This window comes from Equus caballus, chromosome 16 (genome assembly GCF_041296265.1).
Source record: "Equus caballus isolate H_3958 breed thoroughbred chromosome 16, TB-T2T, whole genome shotgun sequence".
NCBI lineage: Eukaryota > Metazoa > Chordata > Mammalia > Perissodactyla > Equidae > Equus > Equus caballus.
The window spans coordinates 22,730,347-22,755,973 of record NC_091699.1 but is presented as its reverse complement, the minus strand read 5'-3'; the positions used below and the strand labels follow the sequence as shown (position 1 = coordinate 22,755,973).

At 39.9% G+C, this 25,627-nt stretch overlaps 1 protein-coding gene across 10 annotated transcripts in view; it reads left to right on the top strand.

Moving 5' to 3' along the window:
• The window catches only part of ITPR1 (inositol 1,4,5-trisphosphate receptor type 1), a 318,979-nt gene that overhangs the window by 142,977 nt on the left and 150,375 nt on the right, over positions 1-25,627 (top strand). For all 10 annotated transcript variants that reach the window (XM_023620051.2, XM_023620049.2, XM_070238558.1 and 7 more), the window contains 16 exons: positions 3,693-3,792; positions 4,789-4,949; positions 5,444-5,585; positions 7,325-7,483; positions 9,895-10,067; positions 11,289-11,408; positions 12,405-12,599; positions 14,795-15,046; positions 15,577-15,718; positions 16,464-16,617; positions 17,649-17,836; positions 21,108-21,246; positions 21,963-22,017; positions 24,196-24,361; positions 24,441-24,611; positions 25,084-25,149. In XM_023620051.2, the coding sequence (XP_023475819.2) occupies positions 3,693-3,792; positions 4,789-4,949; positions 5,444-5,585; positions 7,325-7,483; positions 9,895-10,067; positions 11,289-11,408; positions 12,405-12,599; positions 14,795-15,046; positions 15,577-15,718; positions 16,464-16,617; positions 17,649-17,836; positions 21,108-21,246; positions 21,963-22,017; positions 24,196-24,361; positions 24,441-24,611; positions 25,084-25,149 (2,383 nt within the window). The remainder of the gene's footprint in view (positions 1-3,692; positions 3,793-4,788; positions 4,950-5,443; positions 5,586-7,324; positions 7,484-9,894; positions 10,068-11,288; positions 11,409-12,404; positions 12,600-14,794; positions 15,047-15,576; positions 15,719-16,463; positions 16,618-17,648; positions 17,837-21,107; positions 21,247-21,962; positions 22,018-24,195; positions 24,362-24,440; positions 24,612-25,083; positions 25,150-25,627) is intronic.

The window sequence follows — 25,627 nt, the reverse complement described above, 5'->3', positions numbered from 1 at the left end:
CCACTAGCAGTATATGAGGGTTCTAACTTTTCTACATTCTCCATAACACTTTTTAATTGTCTGTCTTTTTTCATTTGAGCCATCCTACTAAGTGTGAATGTTATCTCGTGTGGTTTCGATTTGTGTATCTTTAATGGCTACTGCTATTGATCTTTTCCTGCACTTGTTGGTCATTTATATATCTTCTTTGGAGATATATCTATTCAGATCGTTTGCCCCATATTTTTTGCCCATTTAGAAAAATTGGATTATTTATCTTTTTATTACTGAGTTTTAAGTGTTCTTCATTCTAGATACAGGCCCTTTATCAGATATATGATTTGCAAATATTTTCTTCCATTCTGTAGATTCTTTTCACTTTCTTGATGATGTCTCTTGAAGTACAAAAGTTTATAATTTTGTCAAAGTTCAGTTTATCTGTTTTTTCTTTGATTGCTTATGCTTTTGGTCTCTTACTTTAGAAATCATTACCTAATCCAAGGTCACAAAGATTTCTGCTGATGTTTTCCTCTAAGAGTTTCATAGACTTTGATCCATTTTGAAATCATTTTTTAATAGAATTTAAAGTAGGATAGATTGCTTTTTAAAAGCTTTCTTTCTCGTTGACTGCCTGCTTGTTACCTAGATAGATACAGGTCTGTAGAACCCAATTGTATTTCAGTTTAAGTAATTTTCCGTATGTTTTGTCTTCTGTTCTGGAAGTTATTTAATGAATTTTTTTAGATTCCCAAAAGACAAGGGGATGACATTTATATGCTAAATGTTTTAATTTGTAAGGGATAGCAAAGAAAAGAACCATGCAATTTAAAATATCACATTGTTCAGAAGGTGCTACGTGGCATTCCTTCGGTGAAGAGGAAGGAGGTGTTGGTTGGCCATTTTCCTCAATGGGTTAAAAATCCCCGTGATCCTGTGGGAAACGGAAGTTTAAACGTGTAGGTCAGCTGCCCAAGCAAGCTGGTTAGAGATCCCTGCTTCTGTATCCCCTCTATTCATTACTGTTTCTTTGTTGGAAAACTTTCTTGGTGGACAATTGTCCTTAAGTAAACTGATTCTAAACTCATAAGCAAGGGAAGCCTTGTGTTCACTTGGAAAAAGTGTCTGGCACGGTCTACCAGTGTGTTTACTACTAGTTATGATCTTGGACTAGGTCTTAGCTTTTTCAATTTTTACTCTTTCTTGCCCTTGACCATCAACCTCAGCCAGAAGTGAACAGGGCCTCTTATTCATTGATCCTATGGAGTCATAAAAAACCTTAAGAATAGTACAGTCATTTTCCTCAATCTTAAAGTTGTGCTAGATTTTGCTTGCTTGGAGATCAAAAAGTCTGGAAGTAGATATATGAATGTCCCTGCAATGTTATCAGCGAAGGAATTTTTGTGATAGTCACTGGTTAAAAGAATCTTTCCAAGCCAAAGTGAAAGGGATAATGGCAAATTCTGGATATACTAAACAAGATGATAAAATTGCAATATACATAAATTAGATGTATTAAATGAACATTGAGGGAGCATCTAGCTTTGTAGCTCTTTAGTAATTGTCTTGATATCATTCATGGCTTTTGAGTTAAGGATTGAGAATGTGACTTTAGATGAATGGATAGAGTGATCTTTGTGTCTTGAATGAAATTTGATATAGAACTGTATAGAATGGAATCATCCAATTAAAAGCTAAGCTTCAAGCTTTGGTTATACTTTGCAAAGAAGAAAATGAGTCCAAGTCACTCTGTAGAAAAAACACAAATCTCTGTCAAAGTTCTTGCTCATGTTGTTTAATTTGTATTCATGCTAGTTAAAGTAAGGATCACTGTGGTTAACCTTACTTGTAATGTTCAGGATGGTTATAATGAAGGAAGGCGGAAGGCAGAGGACCTACTGAAGAGGTGTACCTGGTGTGATGTCACCTTTTACCTCTTTCCCATGAATTTGGGATGCCATTGTTCCAAATTCCTTTTAATGCAGACGACTTCCACGCTCCCCTCTCTGCCCAAGTCCCACCAATGTTTAAAGTTCCAGCTCAAGTTTTCTGTTATAGAAAATTTCTGTGACTCTCTGAGGCCTGCTTGGTCTTCTCCTCTGACAGTCCTTCAGTATTTCCCTTGACCGTCTCCCAACATAATGCTTTTTAATGTGCACCTCCCGTTATTTACTATTGCTTGGCATTCGTGCATCTTGTCCCACTAATGGGACAGTAGATTCCTTAAGTGCAAGAATTATGTCATTGCTTCTACTGCTTTTTTAAACAAAAGCAAAATTGAAAACCATTGTAAAATGATCCATGCTCACTGTAAAAAGAAACAACAATGTTTTAAAACCCCATGGAGAACAAAGAAGCAAGGAAAAGTCTAATAAAATTCAATCATTCAGAGGTAACTACTGTTAACATTTTGGTTTATGTAGTTTCAGACAGATCTCTGGGCACACTGTTAACCTGTGTGTTAATTTATTTAATTGATCATAAATGGGATTTTAAACTATTTTTAATGTTTGTTTTCACTGTGCAATATATTCTGTACATATTTCCAAGTAAATGATTATCGCCTGTCATCATTTTAAATAACTGTGTAGCATTCTATTGTATGTACTAAAATTAACTAGTCCGTTATTGAGACATTGGATTGTTTATAATTTTTTACTATTGTAAATAATGCTTTGTTGAACATCTTTATGCCTCAGTTTGTACCTGTGCTATCATCTCTTAAGGGAAAAATCTAAAAATGGGATTGCTAGATGAAAAGATAGATACATTTTACCTGTTATACAAAGTGCCAGACTCCCTTCTAGAGTTTCACTTGTTTACACTCTCACCGTGTGTGCAGGAGAACTCATTTCCCTAAGCTCTTGTGGATACTGGGTTATATCAGTTTTTCAGATCTTTGGAGTACGGTACAATAAAATTATATATTGTTTTCATTTGTGTAAATTGTATACTAAGGAGGTTGAATGTATACTTTGAGTTTATAGACCATTTATATTGCTTTATCAAATTCTTGGTTTGTGTCCTTGTCCCATTTTCATTTCCAATATTCATGTTTTTCTTATTGATTTTTAAGATCTCTTTATATATGTGGATTAATAACCTTTTAATGCTATGTGTTACTCTTTTATTTTCTCAGCTTGTCATTTTTATTTCTACTTTGTTCATGGTGTCTTTTTGCTGTACTGAAGATATAAAATTTAACTAATAAGACATATCCATCTTTTAAAATTTAGGGATTTTGTATTTTGTTACATGCTTCAAAGTCTTTCCCTACCACAAGGTTATTAATTATTTAATCATATTTTCTTCCAGGAATTTTATTTTATTTTTTGCTTTATTGATCCATATGAAAATTTCAATTATTGCTTTATCATCTCACATGATGAGCACTAATATACACTCAGTGAATACTTCTTGTTATTCTGTCTAATGCTCAGCTTGTTCTGAGATATTCATTCATAGGATATAATGTTATATTTAGAAATATAGCATATCACAATAATGTTAGAATCATTATGAATGATTTGCTATTGTTAATACATCAGAATGTATCTTGGACCAGAACCATTTGTTCTTAAGTTTATATTATCTTTTGTCTGTAGCAGAAAACCATTTTGGTATCCCTTTTTCATTTTGATAGAATATATTCTAGGCCAGTGGCTATAGAGCACCTAAATATTCCTGTCCCTAAAGTCCTTCTTTTTTTCCTTTAGAAACTCCTATGTCCGGCTCCGACACCTGTGTACTAATACCTGGGTTCACAGCACAAATATCCCCATTGACAAAGAAGAAGAAAAGCCCGTAATGCTGAAAGTAAGTCCCGGAACTTGGCTTGCTCCTCTTGGTCCCATGCTCCCTAATGAAAGGGCTCCTTTGAGGACAAATGGAGGAGTGTGGAGCTCTGAAATTTTGTTGCTTTGGCAAGAGTGTGGTCATGGACAAACTTGAGTGCGATGAAAGAATTCTTTCCAAGGGACCTGGCTAAAGCAAGACCAGGGCTTTTGAAATAACTAGAACCTTTTATTTTCTTCCATGGCTTCTGCCCTAAAGGTTGAGCAATTGTTTGGATTTCATGTCTGTCCGAAGGATGATTCTGGCTGGGGGAATGTTTGCTTGTGCCTTGAGGGACATCAAATACCTAGTTGATTTCCCCCCAATCTTTATTATTTCTTTATTTCTCTGTGTACTTGAATATACAGTTTTTTTTCTTAAAAATTTTCCCAGCTCTTTTAATTTATCTCCCTGAAGTCCCCTTCTCCTTTCCCACCTTCTCTAGGATCATAGAGCATAAATACACAAAATAAGGATTTTCTTTTTTTAAGATGGGATAATACTCTTGCATAATTTTTTTTTTTTTGGTGATGGGGAGGTTATTGGAATTTGTTTCTTCTACTTTTATAAATGTTTGCAGGTATATAGAAAAATTGAAAGAATGGTACAGAGTCTACCCTTATAATACTCTCACTTAGGGTCAGTTACCATTTTGCATATTTGCTTTTTCCCTATGCATTTACAAACATATTTTTTAATTGTAAGACTCTTACATGCTCCCTGTAACAATGAAGCTATAAATGATAGTAGTGCCCCATTTCCTGCCTCACCGTTCCCACAATACCAATCTCTAGAGGTAACAACTGTTAACAATTTAGGGTACTTTCTTCCATATGTTTTTCTGTGTCTAGGTGATTTTAATGCCAAGATAGCTCCAAGATTTTTGGATAGCCCAGTGTCCCGTAAATATAGTGTTTGATTAGTGTGTTGCCCTCTCAGTCCAAGAGACTGTCCCACAAAGACCATCTTGCATTTCAGATTGGCACCTCCCCTGTGAAGGAGGATAAGGAAGCATTTGCCATAGTTCCAGTTTCTCCTGCTGAGGTTCGGGACCTGGACTTTGCCAACGATGCCAGCAAGGTGCTGGGCTCCATAGCTGGGAAGCTGGAGAAGGGCACCATTACCCAGAACGAAAGAAGGTGAGAGCTACCTGTGAGAACTGGACACACTCATCCTCATCCACTGGGGATTTTTAAAGTCTCTTGCAGAGAGAAAGAATGCTCTGAACAGCCATGTGTGAGAGCAGCAGGCCTTAGCATTTATGAATGGCTTCAACTTGTGGTTTTAAAGAAACAGTTATTTTGCATTCACTTTTTTGAAAGTCTCTGAAGTTGTAAAGGTCTTTCTCTTTCACTGTCTCCAATTCAGTCTCTGGAACTACCTTACTAAGTGATGGGGGTTGAGGTTACTCTGAGAAAAAATTTGATGGCTAATATTTTCTGAAGGTGATAATCCTTTTGTCAATGATAATGTGTCGTCTATATTTCAGTCTTTTTGGTAATTGGCCTCAGTTGTCAATTTTGAGGAAATTAAGAATGTGCCTGCTTTTGTTTAACTGGTTCATTAGACCTGAGGCTTCCAGCCTGTTGAACATTGAACACTTCCCATCTCTAATAGCTTCTTTCCCCCTAAGGTCTGTAACCAAGCTGCTGGAAGACTTGGTTTACTTTGTCACTGGTGGAACTAACTCTGGTCAAGACGTGCTTGAAGTGGTCTTCTCCAAGCCCAACAGAGAAAGGCAGAAGCTGATGAGAGAACAGAATATTCTCAAGCAGGTCGGTGAGATGTGACATATTGGATTGCGTTTGTAAGAAATCACTTACACTGCTGGGATCACTGCTCTTAGAGACGGACATGGACGATTCCCACCTGGAAGACTCGATCAACTGATGTTTTTAAAGAATAGACTTTATTTTTTAAAGCAGTTTTTAGTTCACAGCAATAATGAGTGGAAAGTACAGAGTTTGCATATACCATATACCCCAGACATGCATAGCTTTCCTCATTATTAACATCCCCCACTAAAGTAGTACATTTGTTACAATTGATGAACCTACATTAAGTCTATAGTTTACATTAGGGTTCACTCTTGGTGGTGTATCTTTTATGGATTTGGACAAATGTATAATCACATATATCTATCATTATAATATCGTACAGAGTAGTTTCACTGCCCTAAAAATCCTCTGTGCTCCATCCATTCATCCTTCCCTCTCCCTAACCTCTGGCAACCACTGATCTTTTTACTGTCGCTAGAATTTTGCCTTTTCCGCAATGTCGTATAGTTGGAGTTATACATTGTGTAGCCTTTCAGATTGGCTTCTTTCACTTAGTAATATGTACCCAAGGTTCCTCCATGTCTTTTTATGGCTTGATAGCTCAGTTCAATGGAAAACACACTTGTTGAATATCAACCGTGTGAGAATTCATGTTAGAAACTCCAAGAAGAGTTCAGTTGACAACTTTCTTTTCCTCAAAAATAATATCAAGTCCTATGTGTCCTTAAGGTTATTTCATATGTCTGGGAGATTTAGGGTATTTGATCAACTTGGGTCTATATAGGCTCTTACAGGGACCCCTATAAATCACCACAAATCTTACCATAAAGAATGAGTAATGGCTTACAGGAAATATATAAATGGTATTATCTGGTATAAATTTAAATAAACTGGTGTAAAGACACATTAGAGGGAGGAAAGTGACAAAGCTAGAGTAGATGGAGTGCCCAGAAATGCATACCATATAGTTCTCTAAAGCTATGGGATATTGGGCCGCAGGCTTGGCTTAAAAATTCCTGGCCACTGAAGCCAAAAGAAAACATATTAGTTACCAGTCCCACAGTTCTCTATAGGAACTTGGGATTTGAGAATTCTTTCTTCTGTCAGTCTATGAAAGACGAAATTTGTTAATACTTCATAATGTTTCAACAAGGATTTCCAGTCCAAGAATAAATTATGTCCAGCTGTTTCATGTGATGACTCCCAGAATTAGACCTCTGGCTTAATGCCCATGCTCATTTCCGCAACAGCACTTCCTTGAGGGGCCAAAATGATCTGATTCAATGGCAGAAGCCTTCACTGAGCACTGTACTTATGTAAATGACAATTATTATCTTCTGTCACCCTACAACATCCTTGTGAGCTAGGTATGATTCTTTCCATTTTACCGATGAGAAAACCGAAGGTTACCTTGACTGTAATCTATGTCAGTAGGACGTAATAAAGGTGTGTGATTTTAACCTAGAATCTCCTGATTCCAGAGTCTGTACTCTTAACCACTGCTCTAAACACTGCTCTTTCAGTATTTGAGGACGAGTTAGGTCCAGGTGGACTGAGTTCAGTGAGTAGCCAGTCCCAGTTGATGGAGTGGGTGCAGTCTTCAGGTTATTGATGTGTTTGGACAGAGAACCTTCCTGTGAGTGCAGCCACCCCTGAGGTTGTATTACTTCCAGACAGAGAGTTAGTCATTAACACACTAGGTGATGACAGTATTTCCTCTTTCTTTTCACAAACAGATCTTCAAGTTGTTACAGGCCCCATTCACAGACTGTGGCGATGGCCCAATGCTGCGGCTTGAGGAGCTTGGGGACCAGCGGCACGCTCCTTTCAGACATATCTGCCGGCTCTGCTACAGGGTCCTGAGACACTCACAGCAAGACTACAGGAAGAACCAGGTTGGGATTAAGGATTGATGGGAAGTGATTGGCAGTTTCCTCCCTGAAGTTCGTATATTTTCCTCATGAGTTTTAAGTGTTAACATACATATTTATTTAATGGCTAGAGAATAGTTTGTTGTTAAGTTTGCTCTTAGAAAGGAAACAGATTTTTGTAAGCCTGGGAAGAAGATGTATTACAGAGTCCTTTGGAAGGATACCATGAGAATTCCCCTTCTGCAGCCACCTTTCAAAAAGATTTCTATTTTTTTTGACATTAATATTACATTCATATTTTGTTGTTGTTTTTTGGGATTTTTTGGTGAGGAAGATTGTCCCTGAGCTAACCTCTGTTGCCAATTGTTCTCTTTTTGATTGAGGAAGATTATTGCTGAGCTAGCATCTGTGCCAATCTTTCTCTATTTTATGTGGGATGCTGCCACAGCATGGCTTGATGAGTAGTGCATAGGTCCGTGCCTGGGATCTGAACTGGCAAGCCCTGGACCACTGAAACGGAACATGCGAACTTAACCACTATGCCTCTGGGCCAGCCCCACATTGATAGTATTTTTAATGGCATGTTCTCTAACGCCTAGGGATGATTGTATGTGTTTATATTGAACATAGAGTGGAATCTTTTCTTCCTGCCCGCCTCCGTATCCTGCATCTCTGCTGATAACTTTCACTTTATTTTGGTTCTGGCTCGTGTTTTATGACATTTTGAGTCATCATCTATGTCATCACACTAAATATATATATTACATTCTTCCCATGAAATAAATATCTAGCCTCTTTGGGGGTTCCAAACAATTTGAGATTCTAAGGAAACCTGAGAACTGTGTGGCTGCATCAGTGGTTCTCAACTGGCAGTAATTTTGTCTCCCAGGGGACGTTTGGCAATATCAGGAGGCCATTTTGAGTATCATAACTTGGAGGTGCTCCTGGCATTTAGTGGGTCAAGGCCAGGGATATTATTAAATATCCAGCAATGGACAGGACATCCCCCTACAACAAAGAATTATCCAGCCCAGAGAGTCAGTAGCTCTGAGGTTAAGAAAGTCTGTGCTACATAAAGTGCTCTAGGCACACAGAATCATGCTTGTTAGAACTTTGACTCCAATCCATACGTTGTGTTAAAAAAGGCTTTTGTTTTTAAGCTTTTGACTGCCACTGTTTCTGGCCTTTAAATTTAAACTTTTCTCTGTAAAGTTTTTTGTTTGTCATCATAAAGATAGTGTTTATATTAAGCAATGCTTTAAAGAATTAGATTTAACCTTGTTAGCAAATATTTCTAAACCTTGGCCTTTGCCTTTGCTGCTGTTTGCATATAAAGTATCATGTCCCTGTGACGCTATGTTCATTAGTCTGGACAGGATTACCTTTGGGCTCTATGGTTGCTTTAAATTCACCTCCAGTGCATTAATACCATACTCAAATAGTGCCAAAGAGATTTTGTTCTGCTCCTGTCTTCCATCTTTGAATGAGGATACATAAGAGCCTGTAATGTGTGCTGGGACATTTTGCTTGTACGTGAGGAGTCTAAACCAGTCCCTGCATCAGCTGTCTTTGCTTGGTTGTTTGTGAACCCCCTATCAGTTGGCAGAAGTATATCCCTGAAGGCTCATGAATTCTCAAACATATATCCTTGTTGAATATGGGCTGAAGAGTGGCCCATGCCCACTGTGTTCGTCCTGGGTAGTGTTTAGGATTTTGGAATTAATAAAAAATCCCAAAATTAAACCAGGTTTCAAGGGCTCCTTGAACTTTGAGCAAGCAAATAGTCTATCTTGGGCCAGAAAGTATCTTTGAATAGAAATAAATATTCATAAGAGGCTTCCTTGAATTCTCAAATATTCCTATGGAATATGATGTCTGATTCCAAAAAAGAGAAGCCAAAGATGTTTTCATACGTTCTTTGAATATGATTGACTGGCTTAGGTATTTCTAACTTGCTTCTGCTACCTATTGACTTTAAAAATATATTTTCATCCCAGATAAAGAAAACAAACTGGTTTAACATTGTTCTAAATATCCAGGTAGGTTTACCTGTGTTTTATTCAGCAGCACAGAGCAGTAAGGCACAGTTAAATCCTCTTGAATTAGTAATAAAATCAGAGCTGAAAAACAGCTTTTGACCTTTTAGAAAAAATAAGTCGCTACATTAAAATTTATACTGTACACTTAATAAAATGCCCATCTGTCAATACAGGATATTTTGCTTGATTACATTTGTGTGGCAGGTTTAGTAAAATAAAGGATGCGAGAGAGTCTGCGCCTGTTGCCCTCGCTTAGAAAGTTGTGGAAAGATGCTCTCCTGTGATTCCCCTTAAGAGCAGTAATTCCCATCAGGGAATGTTGCTCCTCTCCCTGTTTTTAGATTGACCATATTGTCTTTTGTCTTCTGTGCTGACCTCTCTGTTCTTCCTTCAAAGGAGTACATAGCCAAGCAGTTTGGCTTCATGCAGAAGCAGATTGGCTATGATGTGCTGGCTGAAGACACGATCACTGCCCTGCTCCACAATAACCGAAAACTCCTGGAAAAACACATCACCGCTGCGGAGATCGACACATTTGTCAGTCTGGTGCGAAAGAACAGGGAGCCCAGGTGAGGCAAAAGTGGGGTTGATTGGCAGAAGGTGTCTACACATTTAAGATACGGGCACTGAGCTGGTCTTGGTGCTTTTTGCTGGATTTCCTTTTTAGGGGCTGCTAGTGACAGATTTTGGTTGGACAGGTCTTGAGAGACTCTTGGATAAGTGGTAGAAAGAACATAGTATTGGAATGAGACCTGGGGTGGAGTCCTAGCTCTAGTGTTTTTATGCTAGGAGACCTTGGTTTTCCCCTGAGCTTTAATTTCCTCACCTGCTAAATGTGTAGTTAGGAAAATTAAAGGAGGGTAAATGCATAGGCAGTGCCTGGCACTTAGGAGATGCACAGTAAATACCAATTAGAGTTGACTGCTCATTCACTTTTTGCACCCCCGATTATCAGAACACTACCTACAAATATCAGTAAGAGTCTTTTGCAAACTTAATTGTTACTTGAATTTTTTATTATATATTAGTGACTTCTATCAATTCTATTTCATTTACACAGATCTCCCCCCCCACCGCCGGCCCACTCTGTTTCCTCTTTTCTTCTCTTTCTGATTAAATCCATACCATTTCAGGTGCCGTGGGGAATAGTTAACAATGTGGGTATCACAGGCTGTCACTCTGGAGAGCTGATAGTGTTGTTCTAAAATGACTGCCCCCACCCATAAAAATAACTAACGTTATGAGCATTCTCCTGTGCCAGGCAGTGAGCTAATTAAGCACTTCGCTTGAATTATCTCATTTAATCCTCTGAGATTACACATCCTCCCCTTCTATAGATGGGAAAGCTGGAGCACAGTGAGGTTAAATAATTTCCCCAAATAACAGGCCATATCAGAACATAGCTAATACAAATCAGAACCGGCATTCCAACTCGCACAGTCCAGCATCAGAGCCTTGTCCCTAACCTCTCTGGTTACCCTGCGTCTTCACCATTCTTCCTTATGTGAATTTCTTTCTTGTGTTGTTCCTTCTTTTCATTTTCTCCTCATCACCTCTTCATCTACTATCAGTTCATCTACATCCACTGCCGTCTTTCCTCTTTTGCTTCTTTCTTTCTTCTGTCTGCCGACTAGTGGTACCATAGTCACTGGCACCAACACCTAAACTGTTGCTGACTTCTTTTGTTAAGGTATGTTGGTTCTGTCGTCTTGAGGAAGAGTCAGGCTCCGAGAGCCAAACCTCTACTCTGTCTACAGAAAATGTTTTGTTTGGTTTTCATTTCTCAATAGATTCTTAGATTACCTCTCTGACCTGTGTGTGTCCATGAACAAATCGATTCCAGTGACCCAGGAACTGATATGTAAAGCTGTGCTGAATCCAACTAATGCTGACATCCTGATTGAGACCAAGTGAGTGGGGGTCTTGTAATTTAAGATAAAGACGAGAAAGGGATGTAGGTGGGAAACGTGTGGTTCAGTGGATGTTTGTGCTCCTGAGTAAGAAAACCTAACTCTTCGGTGACTTCAAACTTTGTCTGAAGTCAGGTTAGCTGGCGTTTGATCTTTGTCTTGCAAAGGTCTTGGTTAGGGGAATTATTAGGTTTGCTTTTAGTGTGGCCTCCTCTGCACATGGTGTCACTTACTCTGTATACAGGATTAAAAGTAATGGGAACTCACACCAAGGAACGTTTTAAACACTTGGTTTAATTTTAAGAGTTTAAAGTTCTCTAAGTATGATCATCAATTTTAAATTTGAAAGGAGATAATTCAGTGTTGAGATTAAGTCAGCGTAGGGAAGAGCTGTTTGAATGACCACTGTTCAAAAAGTAGTTATTGGTCCACAGAAGTTTTGGTAATAGTAGTGATTCATTCTCAAAAAGGGAGCAGTTTTCCTGATAAATATAGTGTCAGAAATATGGGCAATGCTAAAAAAAAAAAAAAACCCACTAAATTATGCCCTAAAATAGTGATACTTTTTTTTTTCTCAGGTATAACTTAATTTGGGGCTTGGGCTAATGCAGGATTTCTCAGCCTTGGCATTTTGACACTTGGACCAAATAATTTTTGTTGTGGGGGGCTGTCCTGTGCATTGTAGGATGCTTAGCAGCAGCCCTGGCTGCTACCCACTAGCTGTCAGTAGTACCCCTCTCACTTACTTGGGACAACCAAGACATTGCCAAATGTCTCCTGGAGGGCAAAATCACTCTGGTTGAGAACAACCCCATTAAAGTATATGAAGAAGTTAATTTTTGGCTCTTTGTGGTTCTACCAATGGGAGAAGCAAAATGGCTTTCTGAGTGAGTCTTTCTGCTGAAAGTGAAGCTAGAGTTCAATACATTGTTGTAGTTGATCAGAGCTTAGCAAGGATTTCAAACATAGTGAGTTCTGCTTCCTTTAATTTTCTAGGTTGGTACTTTCTCGTTTTGAATTTGAAGGTGTTTCTACTGGAGAGAATGCTCTGGAGGCAGGAGAAGATGAGGAAGAGGTGTGGCTATTTTGGAGGGACAGCAACAAAGAAATTCGCAGCAAGAGTGTCAGGGAACTGGCACAAGATGCTAAAGAAGGTCAAAAGGAAGACCGAGATGTTCTCAGCTACTACAGGTGAGTGGGAATCGTGTCCAGCCTGGTTTGGGGTGCTCCAAAAGGGTGGCGATTAGGAATTGATTGCTAGTTTGTTGATTGCTCCAAGGAATCATAAGGTGTCATCTGATTGTCTAGCAAAAAGACAGATGTGTATTTTAGTAGTTTAGAGTGTAAGATTTTATCGATACTTAGATAGTAAGTTGATATCTGGATGTGGCTGGGTCAAAAGAAGGATGAATGCTTGCATCAGCCTCTGGGTATGGGGTCATAACTTTGTGGGCTCAGACTGCTTGGGTTCAAATCCTGATCTTTCTACTTACTAGCTTTTTTACTTCAGTCAAGTTATATACCTCTTTATGCCCCAGTTTCTTTATCTGCAATATAGAGATAATAGCACCAACCTCATAGAGCTAGGAAATGTGTTGTGTGTACGTACACACAGATATCTATATTTATATTCTATATATGCATACACACATCCATCTACTTCTATATCCGTCTATACAAATATGTGCTAAAAACCGTGAGTTCACATCCGTACTTCCAGTTCCATTCCAATACCATGGATTATTCTGATCTTCACCCTTTCCATATTTGTAACTCCCTTCTCTGATGATGAGAAGCCCAGCTGGCTTTATCCCCTGTATGTTTACCTGTTTGCTCAGTCTCCGCCTCTGCCGGTTGCCTCCTCCATCCCCAGTATCTCCTCGGTCCTAGCACTAAGGCCTACTGGCCCTGCCATCTCAAGGGAACGGAATGGAAAGGAACAGAAGGAAGAGTGCCAAAAAATACTTGAGAAGCAAAGGGAAGAAATGATGGAAAAGTGCTTACAGCATTTTTTAATAAAATAAATAAAACTTTGCAGTTACATACCTTTTGTTACCTCTTGTGTTCTAGTCTCTCCAGTTCATTCACGTGGGGTGTATCCTTCCACACACTCTGTGCATTTGTATTTTACTACATTTGTATACATTCATAAATAATATGTAGTAATTTATTTGTCCTTAAAGTTTTATGTAGATGGTACCATATTCTTAAGTTCCATTCTGAAACCTGCCTTATTTATTCAGTATTCTTTCTAAAGTGTATTCATGCTAATGGAGGGAGATCCATTTCTTTAATTTAGACTTGAATGGTATTCTATTTTATTAATGTGCCACATTTTCTTTGCTCTTTGATTTCATTGTATGCCGTAATTTAGTTCTTCATGTCAGGAAACATCCTTGTTCAAATTTGTGCACCTGTGTAAGAGTTTCCATTCCACACCAGGAGTGGAATTATTCAGTTGGAGAGAATGCATATTTTAAACTTTACTAAGCAATCCTGAATTGGATACTCTGGTGCATACTCCCACCAGTTGTAAATGAGAACTTTTGTTTCTCTTTGTCTTTGCTAACTCTGAATGTTGGGATGCTTTTTAATTTTTGTTTCTCTTATGAGCATGAAATAGAATCATATTTTAATTTACATTTCACTGATATCTGGTGAGGTTGAGAATATTTTCAACTCATGGTTATTGGTAATAAATAGGGCTTTAAATCAAAGCCACTATTTGCCCCTTTGGAAGCTATAGCTTTCTTATTTCACGTTATAAGTGTGTTTACTTGTTTAATGCTTGATGAGTCTGCTCCTCAAGAATGAATGAGAAAGAGTGCTTCGCTGGCCAAGTTCACCAACCAGAAGTTACAAAGATCATGTCTAATTGGATGAGGAAGAAAGCATAAGACATTTTGAGGAGCCTCTCCTTTTTACACCATGGTTTTCACAAATGTGTAAAAGTCAAGAGTAGACTCATATGAGATAAGATACCAAAAGTATTATAAAATTTCTCCTTAAAGGCAGTATGAATGATATCTTTAACATTTCCTACTTAGTCTTTAATGTGAAGAAATAGACAACATTCTTGGCTTAATAGTTTTCCCCCACTTATAATACATCAAGGGCAAAATGGAATCAAGTAGTCACATAATCATTTTAACAGCAGGATAGGCATGTGTGACTGTTGGCGTAGCTTGAACTGTTCCTGTCTCTGCTCGGAACGAAAGCTGAAGTTTGGTGTACAAAAGCTCTTTAAGGGTGTTGATGTGTAAGTTCAGATGGCCAAATATCACTCCTATGAAAGTCGAGGCCACTTAGACTATCCTGCTATGAGTTTCTGTTCATCCTCAATGATTTCTAGAGAGTGAGCTTTATGTAACATTTCTCTTCTCCAGGTATCAGCTGAACCTTTTTGCTCGAATGTGTCTGGACCGCCAGTACCTCGCCATTAATGAAATATCAGGCCAGCTGGATGTAGATCTCATTCTCCGCTGCATGTCTGATGAGAACCTACCCTACGACCTGAGGGCATCCTTCTGTCGTCTTATGCTTCATATGCACGTGGACCGAGATCCCCAGGAGCAAGTCACTCCCGTGAAATATGCCCGCCTCTGGTCCGAGATTCCCTCTGAGATCGCCATCGATGAGTGAGCCTGGCTCCTTCTCCCTGTCAAGACCTTGTGTCGTTTAAAACCTCTTATTTATAATGTTCTGTGTAACAGTAGACAAACCACTTATGATCAGGTTAAGTCTAGTTAAATCAGAGAAGAAAGATGAGATTATTTTTTTCTTTGAGCTTAAAATAAAGTGGATGGAAAATATTATTTCTTTCCTCAAGAACATAAGAGATGGCATGATTGTATTTTTATATCTTGTTTATCTCTTTCTTTCATTCCACAAATATTTAAGTGTCTGCTCTGTGCTAGGCTTAAGGGATATGTCAGTAAACAAACCAGAAAACTATCTCTGCACTAGTGGGGAAAGATAGACAATAAACAAGATAAGTCACTAAAATATATCTTGATGATAGGTGTTAAGGAAGGAAAACTAAAGTAGGGAAACGGGGGGATAGGAAGTGTTGGGAGGGAGGTGTTAGCTTTTGAGCCTGAGCAGTGAGGAAGACCTCGCCGGAGGGAACTTGAAATTTGACTTCCTTTTCTTTCCTCCTTCCTTTTAGTTATGATAATAGTGGAACTTCCAAAGATGAAATTAAAGAGAGGTTCGCTCAGACCATGGAATTTGTGGAGGAGTATTTAAGAGACGTCGTTTGTCAGAGGTTTCCTTTCTCTGATAAGGAGAAAAATAAGCTTACATTTGAGGTAACTCATGATGAAATGATTTATGAGTTCTGTCTGCTTTTCATGGGTCGTTTTCCTATGGGGTTAATATAAAATATTTCAGTACATGGTGATTTTTATCACAATGTTCTGGTTTTGTAAGAAAAAGGAATTTAGCTCAGTTTTGTTCCAGAATAAAATAGAATTGATACCAGTCAGTTGGCTTAATGTGGTTATGCTCTTAGAAGAAATACTCAGGGTGAATTGAATTGTGTAAAACGCTAGAAGATTACGTATACTCTGTACTTTATATTAAAAATGACAGGAAAGAAACAGGCTGTGCTTGGGACCTGTCAGAGATTAATCACTGGAGGGACATAAATTCTTATTACCTTTGAGTCAAATGTCTCTCTTCGAGACCACTTTTCCTTTTGAGGAGTTATGTTTCTGAGGATTACAGTGTTGCTCTCTGTGTCTTTGTTGGGTATAACTTGGCTTGCCCTGTATTATCTCTGGGAAGCTGCACAGACTAAATGGTTAGGTCAGTTTTTTATTATCTAGTCATCAAAGCAGATCAGTAGCTTTGCAGGTTTTCGTTTCTTATTTTTCTTATCTTCAAATTTCAAAATGAAATTTGATCAGAAATTGCAAGCAAAATATATGCCTTCTGTTACCATAAGGAAGATCAGAATCAGTCATTTGTAAACTAGTCAACATGAAATAGAACTGAAGGATACAGTGTATTTAACACCATCTTGCTTTTTTTTTTTTTTTTTTAATACAATAGGTTGTAAATTTAGCTAGAAATCTCATCTACTTTGGTTTCTACAACTTCTCTGACCTCCTACGATTAACCAAAATCCTCCTGGCCATACTGGACTGTGTACACGTGACGACAATCTTCCCCATTAGCAAGATGGCAAAAGGAGAAGAGAATAAAGGTGAGAATGATGTGGAGAAGCTGAAAAGTGAGACCTGATGTTACCCACACATCCAGCACACGCCCTCCAGCCTCTCCTGTTACTCCTCTTGTCATACTTTACCGTGTGATGTCCTGTCGTTTCCTACCCAACTTTTCATTAGGGACTTTTTCAAATGTAAAGAAAAGCTGGAAGAAAAGTGCAGTGGACACCCATATACCTACAACTTAGGGTCAATGATGATTAACATTTGCCATACTTCCTTTATATTCAAGTATGAGTCTGTGTGTATATTTTGCTGAACCTTTTGAAAGTCACCTAATATCCTGAATGCCTGTCTCAAAAATACATGTCTTGTCATTGTTGTTGATGTGTCATGAGGCCCTCAATGATAGTATTAGTGTATGATGAAATAAAATCCAGGCTTGTATCTGGGTATCCTATTTCCAATTTGTGTATGGGACAATCTGCCTTTGTATGCTTGTTTTTTCCTCATTTTTAGGGCCAGAGTAGGCACATATTAGGTACTCAGGAATGGATTATTGTTTAACTGGTCTCTGCAGCTTGAATGGATAAAGCACATTTACTTACCTCTTGCTATCTGCTAGATCTTGCTCATTTTACCATTTAATCCTGTCCTTGAGCAGCTTTATTCTCATTTTATAGATGAAAAACTGAGCCTCAAAGGTAACATCTTGTACCCAAGATCAAGTGGCTCTTGGTAGCAGCACCAGATTTGTGTCTTATTAACGTCTGTATCCCTAGTTCTGTGCACAGCAACAAGCACATAGTAGGTGACCAATAAAATTTGGTAGGTGAATTAATATACAAAAGTGCTCTTTTGGGGACTTCAAAGCCCACACTCTTTCTGCTTCTCCGTGAAGCTCCAAATTTTTGGTATTAAACTTTTCAGGTTCCTCAGGTCCTGAAAATGGATCAGAACAGGAGCCTGTTAAATAATCTGTCTCAAAGAGCCTGTGCCCCTTGTCAGGTGTCTCAGAGCGCTCTGTAGGGATGTTGTCGTGATGGAAGTCCGTCCTGGCCCTTTCCAGGCAGTAACGTCATGCGGTCCATCCATGGGGTTGGAGAGCTGATGACCCAGGTGGTGCTCCGGGGAGGAGGCTTTTTGCCCATGACTCCTATGGCTGCCGCCCCTGAAGGCAATGTGAAGCAGGCAGAGCCAGAGAAGGAGGACATCATGGTCATGGACACCAAGTTGAAGATCATTGAAATACTCCAGGTAACCATCAGCCAGAGGTAGGGGGCAGGAGTGTGCTTCATAGGGATACCATTTAGATCCAGTGTCTCTGCTTTGATGGAGCCCTAGGCTATCTAGGAAGTGAATGGAGGTAAATTCTTAGCTCAGCCTCAAGCACCATTTCTGAACTGGCCCTCTTCATCCCTCTGCTGTCACCTCCTCTCCCTCCCCAGCGTGCTCTTATCCCTCTAGCCATGCCAGAACTTCCCGTGGTTACCTTAGCTCTATGGAATCCTTGGCCTCTGTGTCTTCACCCATGCTGTTCCCTTTGCTTAGAATTCACTCACTTATGCTGCTGTGTACAGCTGAATTCTCTGCCTATTGTCCATAACTCAGTTCAAGTTTCTATTAACTTTGCGATGTCTGCCTCCCTCCCTCCTTTTTGATTCATTCATTCAACAAATATTTATTGATGCTGTGCCAAGTACTTTTAAGCATTGGACATCCAGCAATGAACAAAATAAATTAAATTCCTGCTTCTAAAAAGCTTACATTTTGATAGGAGGCATTCGCATATTTAAAAAAAGTGTACATACTCTGGTCGGATAATGAGAAGTGCCAAGGATGTTAAAGTGTAAAGGAGGGTCAGGATGATTTGGAGCCCATTAGGGGTAGGGGCCAGGGATATTGGGTTTGCTGGGGTTGTCAGAGAAGGTCTCCCGAGTAAGATGATGTGATCAGAGACCTGAATGAAGTGAGAAAGCGAGTATATGGATATCTAGGAAAAGGGTCTCCAAGACAGAGGGAACAGCAGATGCAAAGACCTTGAGGTGGGAGCATACTTGGCAAGTTTGGAAACAGGTTGGGTTCAAGAATAAATGGGAGAACATGAGTGGGGGGTAGTAAATGCAACTCTTTTGAAGGGATTTGCTGTAAAGATGCACAGAGAAGTGGAGAGAGGTGGCTAGAGGGTGATTTTTGGTAATAGGAAGGTTTTGTTTTTGTTGCAGTATTTTTTAAGTTGGGAGATTATAGCCAGTTTGTATGCTGAATGGGAATGATCGTGTAGAGAGAGAAAACTTACTGACATAGGAGAGAGAGGATAATCGTAGGAGCAAAGTCCTTGCAAGAGGGGGTGGGAGCCAGTCTAAGGGAGAGGGCTTGGTCTTAGTGATGAGAACCCTCCTAGCCTCCCAACAACCTGGATTTTCCTCTTTCCTCTCTATGTGGATAATTTTTATTCATCAACAAAATCATCTCCTTAATGGAAAGCATCCTGTTATCACATTTCTCTTTTATCCCGTGCTGCCTAATCTCAACTCCATAACATGTAGTAGACATTTATAAGTGTTTATAGACTTAAAGATCTTTTTTGAGTCTGAAATCACATTTTACCAATGGTTTGAAGGCATCAGTGGGAGTCCTGAAAGTAATTTACTTACGACAGTAAAGAATGACATAAGTAAAGCAGAAACCTTACTGAATTTGTGCCTGACCAAAAGGAGAGGATTTCTTAAGCTACTGCTTATGCATCCCAAGTATGTTAGTATCATCAATGTTTATCAGAAGTGACGTGATGCAAAACTTGTTTGCATCTTGAGGTCCACTCCCTATAGTAATCTGAGGACAACTGGTTGATGGATTTATTCTTTCAACAAATACTTATTGACCCCCTACAATTGACCTCCTACCATATGCGAGGCATTTTGCTGGGCACTGTGAGGATTGCCCAGATGATTCTGACAGGGGCTATATCCGCTAGAGGTTTATAGTTTAATAGGAAAATAAGGTGCTATGAAGCTGTGTGCACATGGAAATTAAACCACCAAAAAAGTGTTCTTCTGAGATGCAGTTGTGGGTTGTGTGATCCGATTCAGTAAGGACCAGAGCAAGTTTTACAGAGGAGGTAGGATTTCATCTGAGTATTTAGGCATAGATGGGATTTATCATATAGAAACAAAGGGACATTCTCAGGTGGACGGAGCAGCTTGAACCAGGGCATCATGGCACGCAGTCAGTAAGCAGTTCTTCTTTGGCAGGCAAACAGAGTGTGTTGAAGGGAAGTTGTCAGAAATGAGGTTGGAGAGGAGGACCAGGCCATGTTCTAGAGAGCTCTGGGTGCCTAAAGTGTTAGGACTTTACTCTGTAGTGAGCCTTTGAGAATTTTCAAGGAGAAGGCTAACATAAAAATAAGCATGTTTGGGAGGTGGATATGGTAGATCTGATTCTGTAATGGCCAAGGCAGGAGATAATGAGGACATGAGCAGGGGTAAGCGTCAGTGGGGAAGAGATCCATGAGAAGTGTTGGAGGTAGAACCATCAAGACTTAGTCCCTGATTAGATGTGTGTATCAAGGAAGGAGGAGCCAATAATCCTGAGGTTGAGAGAACCCAGGCAGGACTGATATTGTTAGTTTTGTACAATACTGAGTTTAAAGCTCTGGGAAGACACCAAATGGGATGTCCATCAGTCAGTAGGTGACATAGGCCAAGAGCTTGGAGAGCAAGCTGAGGATCTGTCTCAAACTGGGAGAGGTGATCGCCCTGGGATTAAGTAAGGTAACCAAGAGGGCAAGGCAGAGATGAGGGGAGAATAGAAGGGAGAATGTCAGTAAGGCCCTCAGATAACGCCAGCTGGTTGATCTTTCTTATGGCTCTAGCAACAATCATGGGAAAAGTGACTTTGTGTTGAAGTAGAGGATGAGGAAATATAGGAAGTGAAAGAAGAGGGAGCCTAAGAGTTTGCAGCTAAATCAAAGGAAACAATCAGAAATAGAAAATATGAATTAAGCTAATTTTCAGTAGTAAAAACACTGTCTTTTCTCTGTCAGTTCTCTTAAAAACAGCCAGCTTTGGGTGGTGAACATGTTATAATCTACATAGGAATTGAAATATAATGATGTATACCTGAAATTTATATAATGTTATAAACCAATGTTACCACAGTAAAAAGGGGGGAAAAAAAGTAAGCAACTTCACTCTTCTTAAGGCCAAGAGTTGGCATTCAATACTTACTGAAATAAAGTGATGTTTTATAGAGGATGGAGTAGTGATTTATTGCTGCAGTTATTAAATTAATTGCCAGGATGCTGAAGTTTACACTAGAAGCTAAGGTGCTGAGGGCAGACTTGATATACCCCATGGAAGTCTGTTGTTAAAGTGACTATTGAAATCTAAGCCAAATATTTGGCTTAGTGCCTAAGGTAATTGATGCAGCGTATACCAGCACCAACTAGAGTGCAGTGGCTTGGCAAAGTGTTACAGGTGGTATGCTAATATAACCAATCTGTTTCCATTTCCACTTGAATCTTTAGTTTATTTTGAATGTGAGGTTGGATTATAGGATCTCCTGCCTCCTGTGTATATTTAAACGCGAGTTTGATGAAAGCAATTCCCAGACTTCAGAAACTTCCTCTGGAAACAGCAGCCAAGAAGGGCCAAGTAATGTACCAGGTTAGTGATTCCAGGATGGGATTTCAGCCATAGAATGGGATCTGGGTCTAATGAAAACTGGGAGTCCAAAGGGTGCCTTCTAGAAAAAAGGTCAAATGGGAATGTTTTCGAGGATTATGATATTTTAAAATGAGGTCCTGAGAGTTATCCTTTTTCGGCAGAGAAATAATTATAAGAGCCCAGATCCCTTCTGGGATAGATCTTGTTTCCTTCCATCTTGGAGTGTCTTCCTCATAAGACAGCTGAGGGTCCTACTGTTGTGGTTATATGAAATGCCAAAAAAACCCACAGAAAAACGCCACAACCCACAAAACAAACAAAACAAAACCCTCTAAGAAAACTTATTGTCCCTTAGCAGCTTTTACTCCTGGTGGAAGTTTTTCCCTGCCCAGGAAATAGTGTGAAGGATAAGGCAAGGGTGGTGGTAGGAATAATCCCGCCTACCGAGGCCTGAGCGTCCATGGGATGAGGTCATCTCTCTGTTATAACATGGGATCATGCAGGAAGTAGAAAGCCAGCAGACGTATGAAACACTGTGTACCAGAGCCATTGAATAGTGTGGTCTGAGTTGATATGGCTTCAGAGCTTTGCAGTATATGGTTCTGGAAGACTTGAGGTTAACCCATGGGCCAAGGGTAGGGCTATTTAGAGGAAGTTCACCAGCAGCGTATTTTGAGAACGTCCTGCATCTGATATTACGTTCTGTAACTTTTTAGGTGCTCTTGACTTTGAACACATTGAAGAGCAAGCAGAAGGCATCTTTGGAGGAAGGAAAGTATATTTTCAGTTTCTATTTTGTAGATGGTTCTACGATTTGGAAGGCTGTTCTTTTCTAGCTCTCAAAGGCTTTTCCTTCACTGTACCAGGAAAGGTCTAGTCTTTGGGTTTAGGTTGTTTAGTGCTCTCTTTGAACTCTTAGTTTTCAGGTCAGAACCATCTTAGTTGGGTTCGTGTGTGTGTGTCTGTGTGTTTCCTGCTTACAACAGAAAGGATTTAAGGAGGTTTCCCAAAATATACACATTACAAGATTTTTTTTTAAGTGAGGAAATAGGGTCAAAAGAAAGAGAGGGCTCAAAATAGTGAGGTTAGTAAGATCATGTACTTCTGCTACTGATAGCCTGATACTTTTATCCATGAGCTCTTTAGAGGCCATGCAACAATAACAGCAACACATGTGCTCTTCTTTCATTGTCCCTAATGTCAGGTTAATGTATGAATCCCTTTTTACAAGATCAGATTGCTCAATGTTGGCTTAGAACATTATTATGAGACTTAAATACCTATAAAACTCAAATACCTACAAACTTAGTATAAACACCCTATGCACAGAGTTCTTATAAGGTACACACTTAGTTATCTATTACTGTGTAACAAACTACTTCAAACACTTAATGGATTAAAATAACAACAATTGTATTGCCTCTCACAGTTCTATGGGTTCACTGGGGCTAAGCTGGTGGTTCTTGCTGGTCACTGTTGAGTCTATTGTCCGGGTGCAGTGAGCTGGTGCCTGGGGCTGGCACATCCAAGTTGCTTTACTTACGTTTCTGCTGCTTGGTGGGTTACTTGAAAGGCTGGGACCTCTCTCTCTCTCTGCACATGACTGAGCTTCTTTATGGCCTAGTGACTGGCTTTAAGTGCAAAGGTCCCAAGAGGATAGGCCAATAATGTGCAAGCATTAATCAAGCCTCTGCTTGCATCACGTTGCTCTTGTCCTTTTGGTCAAGGCAAATCATATGGCTGAGGCCAGGGTCAGTGTGGGAGGAGCCTCCATAAAGGTGTATATACCAGGAGGGCCCACTTTTTTGGCGTCCAGCAATGTTAACAGTCTACCTCAACGCTTAAGATAAAGCCTGTGAAATTTAAATTAGCAACATTATTTACTATGATGGAAGATGCTGTTTTTCTGAAAGATACACAGGATATTTTGAGTTCAGCATAATGACACTTCTGTGTGCCGTGTGGTGGCTCATCTTTCCTTATACTGAACAGCAGTGAGCCGTCCTCACACCTCTTTGGAGCACACAGAATGAACACAGTTGCATGTTAAGCCCTCTCTGTCCTTTTCTTGCTGGCCTGCAACTGTGAGGTTCTCACCATTTGGCATTCATTTTATTGTAAACACAATGCAGTTACTGACACAATAGTTGAGTGGCAGTGCCCAGTTATGTGGTGGCCTGCCATTTGATTCAGGGCATACTTGTTAATTTTCTGGTTATTTAAATAGCACACAGCCAAGTTATCATAGATGTTGAGATAACCCCTGACAATAGGCTGATTAACCCCACTGTGAAGAACACTGAGTTGTAATGGTTCATGGCAACACTCCTCAAAGTGCGGTCTGCAAGACTGAACTGCTTGCTACCAGTTTGTGACAAGATAAATAGAGAACCCCCGAATAAGCATTTGGATATGTTTATGGCAATTTGACACCACTTCGACATCCAAGTGCATTGTCAGTGGACGTGGTATAGAGTAAGGCATCAGTTGGCTACAAACTGGAAATAAAAAAAGCTAGTCGTTCACTAGCTTCAAACTTCAAAGCTAGTTTGGTAGGCATTGAGTTACAGCATCTTAAATAAAAAATAAACTAATAACTTCGGAGAAAAACAATGGAGTGCCGTTCTCAGACCACAGAAGGGGCCAAGCAAAAGAACACCCTCATCTACGAGTCAGGAGTCTGGTTGCAAAGTCAGTCCTGTCACTGTGGGAGAGCAGGGACTTTGGTTTAAAACTGAGCAATTGTGACATCTTGATTGTCCCCTCACTTCACAATATAGTTGAGATAAAACAAGATTGTATTGTTAAAGGAGCTAATTAAAAGTCACGTCACCCGAGGTGACTACCCTGTTGGCAATCTAACTAGTTGAGGAGTGTCTGGGCCCAAGGTGCATGAGAGAAGGGTGTCTGCAGTTCATTGGACCTTTCCCCTCCCATGTGCTCCTTTAGTGAGGAGAACACCCCACTGGACTTGGACGATCATGGCGGCAGAACCTTCCTCCGAGTCCTGCTCCATTTGACGATGCACGACTACCCACCCCTGGTGTCGGGGGCCCTGCAGCTCCTCTTTCGGCACTTCAGTCAGAGGCAGGAGGTCCTGCAGGCCTTCAAACAGGTAGCTAACCTTGCCCTGTGTGTGTGTGTTGTGTGTCCAAGAGGCTGTTGTGTGCCACTAATGGATTGTATTCATTCAGGTTCAACTACTTGTCACCAGCCAAGATGTCGACAACTACAAACAGATAAAACAAGACTTGGATCAACTGAGATCCATCGTGGAAAAGTCAGAGCTTTGGGTGTACAAAGGGCAGGGCCCCGATGAGGCCATGGATGGTGCATCTGGTGAAAACGAACATAAGAAAACAGAGGTGCGTGAAACACAAGTTACACTGCCAGGGGAGGTGGATGGGCTCCTCAAAACAAGTGAACATCCGCCTCTGGTTTTAGATGTAAATGCATGGGACTTATTCTCAAGAGATCTGCTTGTTATGTAGCCAGAGTAACAGCCGTTCTCCTAGGAAATAAGCTACAAACTAGAGTTCAGCTGTATCTCCATGCCATCTTGGAGCATTTGGAATACACTTTGTTGTTGAGTGAATTAGCACAGGTTTCCCTTGTGGACCCATGTGGGAAAGAACCTGCTCTCCAGGTGTGGCCTGGTCCACCATCCTCTCCCACATCAGTGAAATATTGTCAACCAGAAGGGAGTTGAGTGTGAGCAAGTAAATGCCTCGGGCGTAAACCCAGCACGACTGTTGGAAAATACTGCAAAACTTCCATTCTTTTGTAAAGGAGGCCAAGAATTGTACAAACCACACTCATTTTCATTTTGATCCCTAGGAAGGGAATAACAAGTCGCAAAAGCATGAAAGCACCAGCAGCTACAACTACAGGGTAGTAAAAGAGGTAAGTCCCCCTCCTGCCTTTTTTTTTTTCCTTCTTTATTGCTTCTCTAAGGAGCTTTGGTCTGTGATAGTCAAGTTGAAGGTGCAAACACTTTAGCTTTTTTCTTCATGTGAAGTTTTAACAAGGAGAAAGTAGAACCCAAAGCTTAAGCACATGTGTTTCAGTGTCAGAACTGGATTTGAAAACAGCTCAGCCCCACCTATTATTTCTGTGTCCTGTTTCATCACCTTTTATAGGTGCAGCCAGCACCTGTACTTCTTAAGGTTTACAGTTGAATGAAAGATTAAGCAATAAAATTATCAAGGACTTATCTAGGTGACTGGCACGTAGTGTCCACCAGTGAGAGCTGTGGATCTTTAGAAATCTTTGCATGGGTGATTCAAAGTTGGGAGGTTGGGAGCGTTGTTTTTTATCCCAGAGCAAACTCTTCCCAAGTCCTTGGCAATAATACTGAGTCATACCATTATTAACGATCTGT